The 16453-nt window shown below is 34.5% G+C and overlaps 1 protein-coding gene, 2 long non-coding RNA genes and 1 pseudogene across 3 annotated transcripts; all 4 read right to left on the bottom strand.

Moving 5' to 3' along the window:
* Positions 1 to 180: 180 nt before the first annotated feature.
* On the bottom strand, positions 181 to 1066 carry LOC140989315 (peroxisomal membrane protein 11A-like; annotated as a pseudogene).
* Positions 1067 to 4331: 3265 nt separating this feature from the next.
* LOC140989776 (protein BRASSINAZOLE-RESISTANT 2-like) lies at positions 4332 to 6526 on the bottom strand. The gene is made up of 2 exons (XM_073459172.1): positions 6039 to 6526; positions 4332 to 5446 (listed from the first exon to the last, which is right to left on the bottom strand). Exons 1-2 carry the CDS (start codon positions 6348 to 6350, stop codon positions 4751 to 4753), a joined length of 1008 nt encoding a protein of 335 aa, XP_073315273.1. The 5' UTR covers positions 6351 to 6526; the 3' UTR covers positions 4332 to 4750.
* Positions 6527 to 12666: 6140 nt separating this feature from the next.
* LOC140989777 (uncharacterized) lies at positions 12667 to 13539 on the bottom strand. Its single transcript, XR_012177567.1, has 3 exons — positions 13399 to 13539; positions 13148 to 13240; positions 12667 to 13060 (listed from the first exon to the last, which is right to left on the bottom strand). It is a non-coding gene; the product is annotated as an uncharacterized lncRNA (long non-coding RNA).
* A 203-nt stretch (positions 13540 to 13742) lies between these two features.
* Positions 13743 to 16119, bottom strand: LOC140989778 (uncharacterized). The gene is made up of 4 exons (XR_012177568.1): positions 15915 to 16119; positions 15384 to 15806; positions 15134 to 15276; positions 13743 to 14102 (listed from the first exon to the last, which is right to left on the bottom strand). It is a non-coding gene; the product is annotated as an uncharacterized lncRNA (long non-coding RNA).
* Between the last annotated feature and the right edge of the window lie 334 nt (positions 16120 to 16453).

The raw sequence follows: 16453 nt of genomic DNA, 5'->3' as shown, positions 1-16453 counted from the left end.
AATCTATCTTCACAATGGGTAGCGTACGCTACATTCCGCAAAGAATCTGCGATCTCAAACTTATAATTAAGCTAAAAAACAAATATAAGCCTCTTCAAGGTTTCAAGACAATTTCTGAAGCTGTAAGCCGTTTGATACCTTCCGGTGTCAACTAATACAACAAACCAAAAAAGGCTAGAAAGAAAAAAGATCTCTTTATTAGAAGATTGGTGTCAACTAATACAAGTAGGCAAAAAAGGAACACATTTAAATCCTTATGGTTTCACATTCTGGTTCCCACACTTATTATTTGAACTTCAAACTTTCAGCAATAAACCCAATTCTTGTGAGAACTAATAAGAGCCGAGAGCAGGCCAGCGGCTGATACCAGCACGGGTAGCCTGCCTCTGCCATCTCTAATATCAGCAGCCAAAGACATCAATCCATCTGCCAAATCTTGAACCACAGAAAGCCTCTTCATGAGCTTCTTCTCTCTCAATTTCCTAAGCTTTCCCTGCTCCTTCCCACAGGCAATCCCCCTCAACATCGCCAAATCAATGTTTACCACCAAACACTTCTCTTCCGCATCAAGCGTCCACAATTCTCGCACTTTCAAGCTTATACTACCAAAATACCCCACAAATTCGCACCAGGCACTCCATTTCTGCAATGCGGGCAGGTGCCCTTTATCAATCAGCCCAGATTTTTCCAACCAAACAAACTGTTAGATGAAATAATACAAGCCATCACCACCATATGCGATAACGGAAAGAATCAAGTTCAAGCGAGTAGTGAAACGGGTCGAACGCAAATTGTTCACATCTTGAACGAATTTACCCAAACGAAACGCCTTGCGGCTGATGCCTACGCTCGATTCGAAGGACTTGAGGCGAGTGACGAGGGGTTACTGCGTGAGGATGGACGAGGCGAGGATGATCTTGGAGGCGTAGCGCGAGATTTTCAGCAATTTATCGACCCCATTTCGCTTGGCTAGGTAGATTTCGAGATGGGTCAAGAAGTCTCTGTTGTCTGAGCTAGGCTTCACTGGGATCATATGGTTTTGGGGGGTGAGGATTTGGAGCTGGAGATTCGGGAAGAACTTGGGCTTTTTGAACGTTTCTCGCACATTTTCTAAAAATTTAATAGAATAAAGTAAAAAAAAATTTTTTAAACTGATGTGTCACGCTTTTTGAAAAACGTGACTTTCAAATTTTTTTTTAAAAAAACAAGTCACGTCATATGAGATGGCGTGACTTGCTTGACTTGCTTTATTATTTTTTTAAAAAAAGTAAGTCACGCTTTTACTTTTTTTTTAAAAAAAAATAATAGTACAAGTGACATGTTTAAATTATTTCAGAGTTGCACGTCTCCGCACATGCATTAAAAGCTGCAATAACATAACTTTAATAATTTCGAATTCATTATAATATTATAAATTTTTCTCTATAAATTGAATACTTGATTGACTCATTTCATTCGCTCTTTTTATATTTTTCATCGGTAAGTTCTCGTAAATGTTTGAATTTATTTTTTTCACTTCATGCAAATTTTTAATAATTTGATTTTTTTTTTTTGTTTTGGAAGTTCATTTTAGTTTCAGCTTATATTAAAGATATGTATACTAACATAAATTATTCTGTTAAATATAAAAGGTATAAATGAAATTATTATTAATGTTAGACTAATTTTGTCGTGTTATTTAATTTTTTTTCAATTTTAATTATTAGGTGATTTTTTTAGTTATTACTAATTTTTGTAAAGAAATTTGAAAATCGTTATGAGCTTTATTCATGAATAGCTATTTATAGATAAATCTGATTTTTTTTTATAAACTTTTGATAAATTTTCATTATCATTATTATTTTTTTAAAAAAAATTTATGTTATATGTTATTTTTTTCGTTGGTATTATTGTTTTATAATAATTGTATAGTATGATAATAATAATTTTAAATTTATTTGTTTATGTATATATTTGTTTTACATTTAATATAAAAGATTATTTGTAAAATAAAAAATAAATCACGTAGTTTTTTGTTTAAAAATAAAATACACTATCTCATATAATTATGAGATACATTAAAAAAATGTTTAATGATTTATTGTATTAATCGTAATAATTTGATGGTGAAATGGAAATATATGTGAGTTGGCGTAATTTTTTTAAAAAAAAGAAAACGAAAAAAAAGGAAGTCATGGAAGTAACGCCTACCAAGTAGACGTGACTTCTTTTTTTTATAATAAAAAATTTATATTATTGGTGTAAAATAAATTAATCGTTATACTAATTTTTTTTATATACTACCTATATAAAACAATAATAATGAATATTGTTATTATCATTTGCATAATATAAAATAATAAGAATAACTAATAATACATAGAAACATAATTAGGCATTTTAATCATAAACTCAAAACGTAAGATTATGATATATTCATAATTTATATTCGAATACCCAAGTAAATTAATTTATATCAACGCTTAAAAAATAGACATGACTTACTTTAAAAAAATTAAAATTAAGCAAATCACGCCATTGGAGATGGCGTGACTTGCTTTTAAAAAATAAAATAAAATAAGCAATTGAAAGTCAAGCCTCTTGAAGAGACGTGACGCCCTTTTTTAAAAAAATAATAATAATAAGCAAGTCACGCACATCTCATATGCGTGACTTGCTTTTTATTAAAAAAAATAAATTGAAAGTCACGCCTGAAGAGGCGTGACACATTAATTTGTTAAATTTTTTTTTTACCTTATTTTATTATACTTTCACAAAATGTCCTGTAAACGGTTAAAAAACCCGGAAGAACTTTTGAGGAGAAAACAATTATTCATTCCTTAATTACTTAATTTACTTGATGTGTATTAAATTAAGCATTTCAAAAGAATTTTTTTGTATAAAATTCATTTTTTTATTATATTTAATTTAATATAATTAATATTTTCATCATCTATCATAGCCAAAATTTTCCATAAATTAAAAATGTATTATCTTTTATTTTTTAGTGATACACGTAATTTTATTATCAAATATATATTATTTTTTTAGATTTTCTAAGTTTTTTTCATCAATTTCGTAGTTTGCAAATGTTTCAGAAATTAAATCCAAACTTTTAATTTAATATAATTAAATCTTTCAGAAATTAAATCCAAACAACACACAATTTAAAGACAAATTAGAAAATTCACAATGCAAAAAATTGTCTTTTATTCATACTTTTATAGATATAATATATAGTTAACAAAACGACCTTGATTAAATTTTTTTTTTTAAAGATACACTAGAGAATGTTAGTTTTCAAAACAAAAGATTGACCAATGTCATTTATTAAAATCTTTCTTCAATTAAATCCAAACAACACACAATTTAAATACAAATTAGAAAATTCACGGTGAAAAAACTTGATCTTTCAATTCACATTTTTATAGGTAAAAAAATAGATATAGGTAAAATTTATCACTGATTAAAGTTTATACTTGAACCCAAGCTACTTATATTTCTTTTTCTTGACAAATAGAGTGAGAAAGAACAATCATGCATCAAGCACTACATGCGACAGAATCCCTTGCATTAAGCTCTAGCAAAAGAAAAAATCAAACCAAATATTTAAAAATAATAATAACAATAATGATAAGGATGTGCCCCTAACCCTACATCCAGACAGCAATAAAAATGACCTCCAAATTTCAACAAAGCATACACCCAAAATTGTCAAAAATGTTAGCCAAAGTTACTTTAATATATGAATAGACAAATGAAGCAAAGAACATGAAATTAAAGTAAATATTAAAAGGTGATGCATATTTCTTTTCTATGATAAGATAAAATGTTAGTATGTGGATCATCAATATATATATCAATTTCTAAAAAAAGGTGAGAATCATATGATCTAACAATATTAAAATAAGAAAAAAAACCCTTAATAACTAGAAGAACGAAAAGGAGGCGTGGAAAAAAAAACTTATAACTATCTATTTATTCAGATACGAAAGAAGCATCAATTCAGAGAATATTCTGTCCTCACATCTGTTTTCTTGGAGTATGTATAATGGATTAAAAGATGAAAGAGGTGAAATTTAAATTTAAATCATGAAAAAATTCCAAGTTGTTCTCAATAGTGACCACACGTACTAAAATGGTTCTAACTTGCCAGCTATTAATGAGATTATGTGCAGGATCCAACTCAAAAATTATAATAAAAATAGAGTCTCGAAATTATATTTAGAACTTATATTTTTAAACAAAGCTGCCTTGTGCGTCCTACTCTATGGTATTGAAAAATCTAATGATGTAAAAAATAGCATGATCATTAATTCCAACTACATAACAAAAATAGTACGTAGCAAATATGAATAAATTCACCATTGAATAATAAAATAAACATCAAACTGCGCAGTTGTGGATGAATCCACCGGTCTACAACAAATAACATAGTTCTTGATCACAATGGGAGAAAAAGAACATAAACATACTATATATGATGCTTGTAACTAGGCCCCAAAGCAATTTATATAGGGAAAATAATTACTAATAATTGAAAAATAGAATAAAAGAGTGAACAGAGGACAACTGAAAAAACCAATCCAATCTAGAACCCGAAACTCATTCAAGCTCCAATCCTTTAGCAATGGCAAGCTATTCTTATTTCCAACTCGTCATCTTTCACCATGGATGTGCACTTCTGAAGAAATTATACTGCTTTTGCATGCTCATAGTTACACAGGCAGATGGACCCAATGCCAAATTTGAGAGTTTTTTAGCCGATGATTTAATTTCGCGTATTCCCACTACCTAGTGTGAGCTCAAGATCATCCATTCCAACCTCATGAATCATCTCCCCTTCCCATGGCTTCACTGCCATATTCTCCAAGCCAAAATCTATGCCCTTTCCCTTGTCTGATGCTGCATTCTTGGAAGGAACTTGCTGAACAGTAGGGTTCACAAGGTTAAAAGTTGGTGAAGTTGGAACGACATTAACTGCATTAGCATATGCTTGAAAGTTCATCCATTTCAAGGAATCTATAGTTGAGGTGTCCGAGAACTCGTCGCACTCAGGTATAGTAGTTGGTGTAAAACGCTGAGCACGAGTTGGACTGGCTGGGGCAGATGCAGCAAAGAAAGGGATATTAAACGCAGACATGGATTCTTTAGCAAGAGTTTCCAAAGTGAGAGTTTGTTTTGGGATTCTTGTAGGGGAGGAAAGAGGTGGGGTGACGGGAGCACTGTTTGATATTCGGAGAGATGGAAGAGCAGTAGGGAGTGAATTAAGGAGGAAGGCGAATGGGTGAGGAGGAGCATTGCCATCATGGCGAGATGGGCTGGGGAATGAGGAGGAAGATGGGCTCGGTTGATACGAAGGAATTGGACTAGCAAAATACGAAGATGGAGGGCTTGGATTTCTTGAAGAACACGGGGTAATATTAGTTGAGGTCCCTCCGATTTCCATTGGACATGGCTTGCATCCCTGTACATAATTGATGCATAAACTCAGATTCTCCAGAAATTTGCCATTTGACGAACTTCACAGACAAAAAAAGAAGAGTACAATTGATGCAAATGAGGCAGTAGAGAAAAATCTGATCATAATTTAGTGAAGTCTTTTTCCACAAATATTCGCGAAAGTATAATTAGCTATCAAGATCTCAAGAAACTAACAAGATTAATTTTTTCGTCTGAATTTGTAGACAATTTTCAGAAACCAAGGGAAAATGCAACAACACGAGAACAGCAGATCAGGATAGAGCTTTTCTCTTTTCTCACGTGAATTCTAAAACAGTGGATTACAGAAAATAGACAAGTAGATCCACTTGTAAACATGTATATCCCCTGTCACAGATTAATAGGAAGAAAAAATAGAAAAAAAAATAGCTAGAAATAATAATAAAGAAAACACCAATCATGATCCAAACATAGAAAACAGGCATCTATCTTGAAGGCACAGATCTCACAAATCCAAGGATACCCCATTAAAAACCCTAGAAATCACCTTCAACAGAAAAGATCCAGACATAAAATCAGCACCCCAGATTCCAAAAAAGAAAATTAAGTTACTTTACCTTGCGATAAGTTGTGCCATCAGGCTCAACGACCCAACCAGCTTCAGCACAAAGAGCTTTGAGCACTTCATTATTGTCACAGTGCTTAGGCAGATTATAATTCCCCTGTGCCCTTAACCCCGAATAAATCTTGGCCGCCATTGCTCTCCTCCGCCTCTCTCGTCTCCTATTATTCTCTCTTTCTCTCCAAGATGGCTTCCTCCTCCCTGCTCCATCACCCCCACCCCCGCCATCCCCGCAGCCTCCGCCACTTCCACCGGCTCCTCCAGCTGCCGACGATGATGCCGACGATCCTCCGGCCTCCCACATCATTTTCAGGAATTCTCCTTCCCAAAAATGCAGCCTTTAGTCTATTCGATTCTATATATATAATAATAATTGGAGGATTGTAGGATAGAATGTAGAGCACTCACGAGGAGTACGCTTCTCCCCTGCTTTCCCCGAGTGTGGAAGAATCTGTGTTTATGTGTTGAAGGGTTTCTACGAAATTAATTAATAATAACTATAAAACTGTGCATGTATTATTGAGAGCAAGTTTAAACTGTATACTGAAACTTTTGTGCCAGACTGGACCCACTTCAGTTGCACACCAATGGTCTCAAAGACATTTTTTTATTTATATTTGTAATTTCATTTTTTATTTTTAAATAATTGATCAAGAAAAAAAATTAAAAAATTCAGGTTATTATTTTATTCTCGCAACTCAATTATCATGTAGGCAAAAGATGTTTAGTACAGTGTCGCCCCAGAAGGGTTGTCTCCTCGATCATTGAACCGGTCAACAAGCCAATGGGATATTGCCGCGTCGCCCGGTGGTAGCCAAAGCCTTTTTGTATTTGTCATCTCTGTCCCGAAAATTATATTTTCACGCCATAAGATAAGTTCATATTATATACCCTGTTTGATTGTGTCTTATGGCAGTTCTGATAATACAGACCTATATAAATGAATGTATTACTTACATTATTTATTATATTATATTATATTATATTATTATTAAAATATAGGAGTACTTTTTGGGAAAAAAACATGCATTGAAATAAAAAAAAAAAAGACAAAAGAAACAATGGAAGTGGCAACCGAAACAAGAGGACAATTTGCATTTCAAAGTTGGTGTTCATATTGGAAGAGCACTTGAGATTTACAACCAATTATTGAAAACACTAACATGCATGAATATCAACTATCACTTCTTGGCCTCATTGTCAAATCTTTCTCAATCACATCCCCACATGCCTTCCAACCATAGCATGTCCAAATGCTAGTAAAATTAATGTAGCATGACCGCAAGGCCGAAGTTCCAAGTTTACGGTGATTTTGAGGCGACGATTACCCCAATCGCATAAAAATGTTACAAAATATCATTTTCAGAAGACAAACTAGAAAAGTAGTCCTTCCAAAATAGATGACTCCACCCCATCTCACTCCATTTCGTCACCACCTTTATATGGGATTCCTGAATCAGCCCCGACCCCGTTTATACCACAACAAGAACATAGCATAAAGGAGAGATTTTGAGAGCTCATTAATTATTTCCGATCAAAAATGATTGTAAGATTGAAGTAAGGGACCTTTGTGTATTATCAGGTACCAAACCGTCAATCAAACTGCAATAGGTAAACTCTCACATTCAACGAGCTTGTGCTTAGACTCTCACCAAACTTTCAAAGTTATAGAGTAGTCTCAGGACAGTATCACGTTTAATGATGTTGAATTGATTGTGAACCAGGTGAATTGGGTATGAGATAGGTGAACAATTTCACCGGGTCGGGCTATATTTTTTCAGGAAAGGGTTCACCCTGGCTTCGGAAGTATCTGTACACTTAAGAATAACAGGGATCGTTAGTGAGGTGTCGGAGAGTTTTCCGACGTAACCACTCCGACATTCAAGTCAGTCAGGTATTTTTTGAAGAGAGTGAATATTCTTTTGCCAGAGAATATATATCTGAATGCATTAATATCAGACAAACCTGGTATTTACGGGAGGAAATCAATGAGAACTTTGTTTTCAGTAACCAGCTGCTACTCATGATATGGTTGCACATGCCTTGTTTACTTGACACTGTTGAGTCTGACAATCCACGCCTATTTCGATCGAGTCACATCACTCTTGCGTGCTTTGAAAAGCTTCCTAATGATGATCCAGTCATGGCGTCCCATACTTACTGAGTTCAAACGTAACACATGTACCGTCATGCTCGAGAAAGCATCCTGGTGGCATAACTCCCCTCGGATGCTCATCACCCGAGATTTGCTACCCGGGATGAGCCCGAACTCTTACCACCCAGTCTCCAAGATGAACCTTGCCCCTGCCGACTTTCCGGGCTATCCTAAGTCCACCTTGGAGACGACCCGAGAATAGGATACTCCCCGGGGTATCACAACTCCCTTCTTTAAACAGTCGGGCTAGAGTTCTACTCGCTGTCTCGAAAAACAAAAAATAGGTTTGGGCTGGAAACTCATGTGGCGTAGGGCTAACGTAAGCATGAGGTAAGCCCTAGTAGTCGAAAGATCGGATGTCGCTTTGAATTTTGTACCCGTCTGTTCATATTCCTTGCACAGTTTCCAAAGAGCATCATGTCCGTCCATTCGTTTTTAGATTAACCGTTTAGATTGAGTATCTCCTGTATATAAATATTGCATTCCCTCATTCATTCTAACTTTTCTCACTTTCAGAACTTCCGCTTTGCGACTTCGATCAACTCCGGCGCACCGTAAATCAGGTTCCCCCACTGCTACATTTTCCACCTCTCCTCTTCGCTCAGTAAGTTTTATCTTTTACTCTGCTATGTCTTCTTCTGCTTCTTCTACGTCTGGAGCGTTCGTCGGAATGCGAATCATCGGCGTTGAGCTCTGATTCTCTCCTTTCCGCTTCTCCTATGTCTTCTAGGAAACCCACATAAGCCTTTCCCCTTAAAAAATCTAAAAAACCCAAACTTCATGAACAAGCCGCCGGGACTTCCCGAGCCCCAAAAAAAGGTAAGGGCAAGGCCTGCACTTCTCGAACCTCCCAACCCCCAGATGCCCCGAGTGTTCCCTGGTTTTCCACCACGGCGAGTACTCTGCGACCAAAGACAGAAGATGAGATCCGAAGACTTGGATCTATTCCCAAATCCTACAGCCTCATAATTCCCTGCCCCTCCAGACTTTGCTGACCACCCCCCTCAAGGTTTCTTGACCTTCTTCTGGGACCAGGTCTGTAGTTATCTCCGGTTTCCTATTCCTTCATTCTACACCAAGGTGGCTCAATTCTTCAGGTTCCCTATGATAAGCTCGTAATAGTTTGCATTTTTGTTGTCATATCTCTCATTGTTACCACTTTCAACGTGCTTAATTGACACATTTTGTGTGATTTTATTGTAGGAGGAAGCTTTCTGCTCTTGCGATAAATTTGGGCTAAAAAGAATGATTTTATATCACAATTAAAGTTGTCGATATGTTCTTAGTGGAAGACTTGAAGCAGAAAGATTCAGAAGTGGTTTTTGAACAAGGCGTGATCACGCTTTGTGACTACTCTTCGGCTGCCTAGGGAGAGAAGTAATTTTTATATCAAGGAAGAAATATAAGATAGAGTTTTTTACATAAAAAAAACTTTATATTCTTAGTGAATATTTCCTAATATCTTTTAGATTTTAGTGATTATGTTTTATTTTATATTATTGGGCTTTTATACTCTTGGACCCAATTTTTCATTTTTTGACCTACACAACTCCCGATCAAGGAGGCGCAGGAAGATAACTCTCCAATCACCAATAACTCACGAAAAGAAGAAGAAGAAAAAGACTCAAGGATTTTCTCTCCAATTTTCTTCACAATTCTAGTACTCTTCCTTTCTTTATTTATTTTTATGGAAATTGTAAACCGAGCCATGCTTGGCTAATTTCCTAGTCTGGTTTAACGATTGTTATTACTGTTTAATTTATCACTGTGTGATATTCGTTCTTAGATTCAATATGCTTGTTATTCCAAATATTTGTCGATTTATGATTTAATTCTATGAATATTGTATATCAATTAATCTGACAATTTAATTCAATATAGGATTTTCTACTGCTAACTATGAATTTAGTGATCCGTAATTGTCATGAATGATTGGTACATAAGTAGCATAGATTATATGTGTTGTGCTATCATAAATAATCAAGGTTGTAAATGGCTGGAGGTAGTGGCGGGGTGTTCGGTGACCGCCCAGGCAGTGCTTAGACGGTTGAATTTTTAAGTAATTTTTTTTTATAGATAATCATGCAATATAATCACAAATAGTCATAACTTTTTTATGTGAAATGTGCATTAAATAATGCTTAAACACAAAGAAGCTTCATACAATATAATATCATCTAGATAATGTGCAATTAATAAAAATTCATCATCATATTAATGCTATTATGCTAACAAAGTAATATATTTACTTTTACCAAAAAATTAAGTTTAAATTTCAAAGTTTCAATCAATTATTCATCATTAGAACAAGTAGTAGACTAAACAGAATATTTAAGTTAGGCATTGCATAATATAAAAAAAAGTATGATAAATAATAAATATACAATGCCTAACCTAAATATTCTGACTGCTGACGGCGGTCGACGACGGCGGGCAGTGGGCTGTGTGTGGTGGTTGAGAGTTGAGAGTTGAGAGTTGAGAGTTGAGAGTTGTGAGTGAAAACCAAAAATAAAATAAAGAAAGTGAAGTGTGTTAGGATTTCGATATTTAAAATTAGTTGACTTTGACTAGTTTTTTAAAATTATTGACTAATTTTTTAAAATTGTTGACTAGGTTTTTAAAATTGTTGACTACACTTTAAAAATCTTGACTGCCCGCTTCGCCCGCTTGCTCGTCGCCTAGCCTGCCTGCTCGCCGTCTCGACCCGCCTCCCCAATGCCGTATAGCTTGGGCCGCCTAAAACACCCGTCTCATGCATAGGCGGAGCGGTCGAGGGCCGCCTACTGCCTGCGGCCGCCATTTAGAACACTATAAATAATCAATCAAGATGATGCTCCGAAAGGTAAGTTTTCTCCTCTATTTGAGTATAAACATATTCCATCATTCCCTCTTGCATTGAATAGGAAACGTGAGTATTAAGGAGTTGAATGACACTTTTCGTAGAGACGAGGTAAATATTCCTTCATTAGATGCTATTAACCTAGCATCTCGTTGTGCTGAATTTTTAAAAGAATTGTGTACTACAAAAAAGAGACATAAGTTGAAGGGGTGTAAAAAGAAAAAAAGGTAGGAGAACATGTTTCTGCTGTTATTCAAAAAACTATTCCTATCAAATGTAGTGATCCGGGTATGTTTTCTATCCCTTGTACTATTGGTGATACTAGACTTGAAAAGACTATGTTGGATTTGGGTGTTTCTATCAATACCATGCCTTATTCTATTTATAATTATTTAGAACTCGGACCTCTAAATAAAACTGGAATTGTAATTCAGTTGGCTAATAGGTCCTCTGTTTATCCTAGAGGCGTAATTGAAGATGTTCTTGTAAAAGTTGACAAATTTGTTTTTCCTGTTGACTTTTGCGTGCTTGACATGGAAAATGATGATTTGAATAGTCAAATTTTGCTAAGAATACCATTTTTTAAACTTCAAAGTCTGTCATAAATGTTAATAATGATACCCTTACTATGGAATTTTATAGTGAGATTGCTAAGTTTAATATTTATGATACCATGAAATGTCCTCTTAGTGAAAGCACTATTAATACTCTTGATATCGCTAATCACTTGTCACAAGAAAATTCAAAATTTGTGGATAAGAATGATTTAGAGGAGATTATTGAAAGACCTGTTGAAAAATTCTAATACTAGATTTTCTCTCTGATTCACAGACATCTAAAATTGAGCGAAAACTTCCTCCTGATCGGCCCAAGCATGTACTCAGGAAAAAAAGAGGAAATATTCAAGGGATATGGATTTCCAAGAAATTCAAAGAAAACAGGCACCTGCTAAAATTTGCTATGAAAATACTCAAGTTGAATAAAATGGACAAAATAACCCTCTATGAACCACCATGAGCAACAAGAAAGAATAAATGTCGAGCATAACGACATAAAAAAGTTGTGCTTTTGGGAGGCAACCCAATTTTTTTGGTTTTTATTATTTTGATTTTTTTTCCTTTTCGTTTTTTTTTTAAATAGTATAATTTCGTTACCTTTGTGCAGAAGATGTCTTCTAACAAGGCACAACTTTTAAAACGTGTCGGCCTCAATTTCTTAATTTTTATACTTAGTGGATGAAACTATCAGACAAAGAAAGACTATCAAAAAGCTTGATTTCGCCATCATTAACTACAGAATTTAAAACATAAGTTAGTGACGCAAGTTGATAATACCAATAAAAAAAAGAACCGGCGCGTAAAATTAGAATCTCGGAGAATAAAAATGATAAAATAAACCTGGATGAAACAGAAGAATGAAACCAGAGAGTAATTGCACCTACACAGAGGCAGAGAAAAGAGAATTGCAATGCTTAATCAGGCCTTGTAAAATACATCTTCAACCTCCGATTATCTTATATCAACAGAAATGTTGCCAACATAAATCATGCGAGATTGCTCAGCACTCGCTTTCGGTTCTTGAGGAAGACGTCGAAACAAATACTGCAGGTACAAATTAATCATAAAGACGAGTCCCAAAATAATTCCAAGTGTTCTAAAATGAGTTTTATAACAAATTACTTATCAAAATCAACAACTGGATGAGAATCTTGTTAAACAAAATAGTTCTCCTAACGTAAAAAAATCCCTTGAGATGAAAACTGTTAAGAGAACTAATTTGCAAAAATCAAGTTCTCACGCCAAAGTTTAGATGACTTGGTTTTAGGATTTTTAACTATCTAACTTTCTTTCACCACCAATATTGAAGAGATAAAAAGAAAGCAGAGGAAAATCACTTATCTTCGTTTGAAAGAAAGGTCCCATAATCTTCAAGACCAGAAAAAGTTATGTCTGTCCCAATTTCTTCATTTTTATACGTAGTGGATAAAACTATCACAAAGCAGTTGGACTTCAAGATGTCGGATCTGATAAAGAAAACCATATTGATGTTAAAATAAAATCTCATTGATGCACTTCTTAGACTTTAGAGTAGAAGAATAGAATGTTCTAACCTAAGAAGCAACCTTCATTATGAATGTGGGGAACCTAGGAACTTCACCTTGAACTTGCTTGATTAAAGCCCGAACTTCATCATCATTATGGACCTATAGTTAGATACATGATCAATGATGTATGTCTTACAGAAACTACGGTACAAAGAAAATCAAACTTGAAACTCAAAAAATAAAGTTCGAAATGCATGCTCCTAGTCAAAATGATACAGTTATTTTGGCACTCAACTAAAATATGGCAATAATTATACCTTTCTAAGCGAAGAGGCATGACTTCAAAAACGGATACGAACATGAGAACCACTCCAAGGCAGAATAGGCACTTCTGTAGCTTGTTCAATTAATGGTTAACAAATTTTATCTCCCAATGAAGCCATCGATGCAGATGGTGGCCTCAAAAATATGATGCCTTTTGCAATCAAGATACTATGAATCGGTTTCTTCCCTCCAAGGGCATGACAAAACTCATGCACTTCAAGTACTGAGCTTGTAGACCTTGATGGAACAGGTCCATTAACATATCCATTAGCATGCCTACCACCGGCTGACACTTGCCTTCTTTGAGCTTCTGACATATTGAAGTAGCTGAAGAAAACAACATTTATTAAGAACGGAATAATATCAGTTTTTATATATGTTATGTCTAATCCCATATCAAACTGAAATATCTAACAAATTAAGACGACTGATTCTAGTACTAGCTTTTGGCCCTTTTGGACAACTCTATAACAAAAACCTAAGGAGGTTTGGCAAATAAAATCAACTATGATCATTTTAAGTTTATTTGTTTTTCCGTTGTAAACGCTTCCACATAGTTTCCAATGCTTAATCAGGCCTTGTAAAATACGTCTTCAACCTCCGAATCTCTGATATCAACAGCAAGGCTGCCAACATAAATCATGAGAGATTGCTGACCACTCGCTTTCGGTCCTTGAAGAAGACGTCGAACCAAATACTGCAGTTACAAATTAATCATTAAGATGAGTCCCAAAATAATTAAAATGTTTTAATATGAGTTTTATAGAAAATTACTTATCAAAATCAATAACTGGATGAGAATATTGCTAAACAAAATAGTTCCCCTGACGTAAAAAATACTTCGAGATGAAAAATGTTAGGATAACTAATTTGCAAAAATCAAGTTCTCACGCCAAATATTAGAGGACTTGGTTAAAGGATTTTTAACTAACTTTCTTTCACCACCAATATTGAAGCGATAAAAAGAAGGCAAAGGAAAATCACTCATCTTCGTTTGAAAAAAAGGTCGCATAATCTCCAGGACAAGAAAAAGTCGTGTCTGCCTCAATTTTTTCATTCTTCTACGTAGTGGATAAAACTATCAGACATAGAAAAGCTATCAAAAAGCTTGATTTACCCATCATTAACTACATAATTTAAAACATAAGATTAATGACGCAAGTTGATGATACCAATAAAAGAACCGGCACGTAAAAGTAGAATCTCGGAGAATGAAAATGATAAAATAAACCTGGATGAAAAAGAAGAATGAAACCAGAGAGTAATTGCACCCACACAGAGACAAAGAAAAGAGAATTGCAATGCTTAATCAGGCCTTCTAAAATACGTATTCAACCTCCGATTCCCCGAAATCAACAGAAAGGCAGCCAACATAAATCATGCGAGATTGCTGACCACTCGATTTCGGTCCTTGAGGAAGATGTCGAACCAAATATTACAGGTACAAATTAATCATAAAGATGAGTCTCAAAATAATTTAAAATGTTTTAATATGAGTTTTATAACAAATTACTCATCAAAATCAATAACTGGATGAAAATCTTGCCAAACAAAATAGTTCCCCTAACGTAAAAAAATCCTTCGTGATGAAAACTGTTAGGATAACTAAATTGCAAAAATCAAGTTCTATCGCCAAATTTTAGAGGACTTGGTTAAAGGATTTTTAACTATCTAACTTTCTTTCACCATCAATATTGAAGCGATAAAAAGAAGGCAAAGAAAAATCACTCATCTTCGTTTGAAAAAAAGGTCGCATAATCTCCAAGACAAGAAAAAGTCGTGTCTGCCTCAATTTCTTCATTTTTCTACGTAGTGGATGAAACTATCAGACATAGAAAGGCTATCAAAAAGCTTGATCTCCCTATCATTCACTACAGAATTCAAAACATAAGGTTAGTGACGCAAGTTAATGATACCAATAAAAAAAGTACCGGCACGTAAAATTAGAATCTCGGAGGATGAAAATGATAAAGTAAACCTGGATGAAACAGAAGAATGAAGCCAGAGAGTAATTGCAACCACACAGAGCCAGAGAAATGAGAATTGCAATGCTTAATCAGGTTTTGTAAAATACGTCTTCAACTCCGATTCTCCGATATCAACAGAAAGGTTGCCAACATAAATCATGCGAGATTGCTCAACACTCGCGTTCGTTCCAGGAGGAAGATGTTCAAGCAAATACCGCAGGTACAAATTAATCATAAAGATGAGTCCCATAATAATTTAAAATGTTTTTTTAACATGAGTTTTATAAGAAATTACTTATCAAAATAAATAACTGGATGAGAATCTTGCTAAACAAAATAGTCACGTCTGCCTCAATTTCTTCATTTTTATACGTAGTGGATAAAACTATCAGATATAGAAAGGCTCTCAAAAAGCTTGATCTCCCCATCATTAACTACAAAATTTAAAACATAAGTTTAGTGACGAAAGTTAATGATACCAATAAAAAAAAGAACCGGCACGTAAAATTAGAATCTCGGAGGATGAAAATGATAAAGTAAACCTGGATGAAACAGAAGAATGAAGCCAGAGAGTAATTGCACCCACACAGAGGCAGAGAAAGGAGAATTGCAATGCTTAATCAGGCCTTGTAAAATACGTCTTCAACCTCCGATTCTTTGATATCAACAGAAAGGTTGCCAACATAAATCATGCGAGATTGTTGACCACTCATTTTCAGTCCTCAAGGAAAACGTCGAAGCAAATACTGCATGTACAAATTAATCATAAAGATGAGTCCCATAATAATGTGAAATGTTTATTATCATGAGTTTTATAAGAAATTACTTAGGAGAACTAATTTGCAAAAATCAAGTTCTCACGCCAAAGTTTAGATGACTTGGTTTTAGGATTTTTAACTATCTAACTTTCTTTTACCACCAATATTTGAGCAATAAAAAGAAGACACAGGAAAGTCGCTTATTGAAGAATTTGATAAACTGAATTCTTAAATTTTAATTAATGTCAAACAGAGTATAAATACAAGGAACATAGATAAGAAAAACAGCCTAAAGAATAGGTAACACAGCCTGGAAAAGAAAT

The sequence above is a fragment of the Primulina huaijiensis genome, chromosome 12 (assembly GCF_012295235.1).
Source record: "Primulina huaijiensis isolate GDHJ02 chromosome 12, ASM1229523v2, whole genome shotgun sequence".
Taxonomy (NCBI): Eukaryota; Viridiplantae; Streptophyta; class Magnoliopsida; order Lamiales; family Gesneriaceae; genus Primulina; species Primulina huaijiensis.
Note: the sequence above shows the minus strand (reverse complement) of the source record. Positions and strands in the feature narration are given on the sequence as shown.

Coding starts and splice junctions, on each gene's coding strand:
- LOC140989776 (XM_073459172.1), bottom strand. CDS start 6,350: ATGATGTGGGAGGCCGGAGGATCGTCGGCATCATCGTCGGCAGCTGGA. Junction 5,447..6,038: donor ATGGCACAACTTATCGCAAG/GTAAAGTAACTT, acceptor AATTATGTACAG/GGATGCAAGCCATGTCCAAT.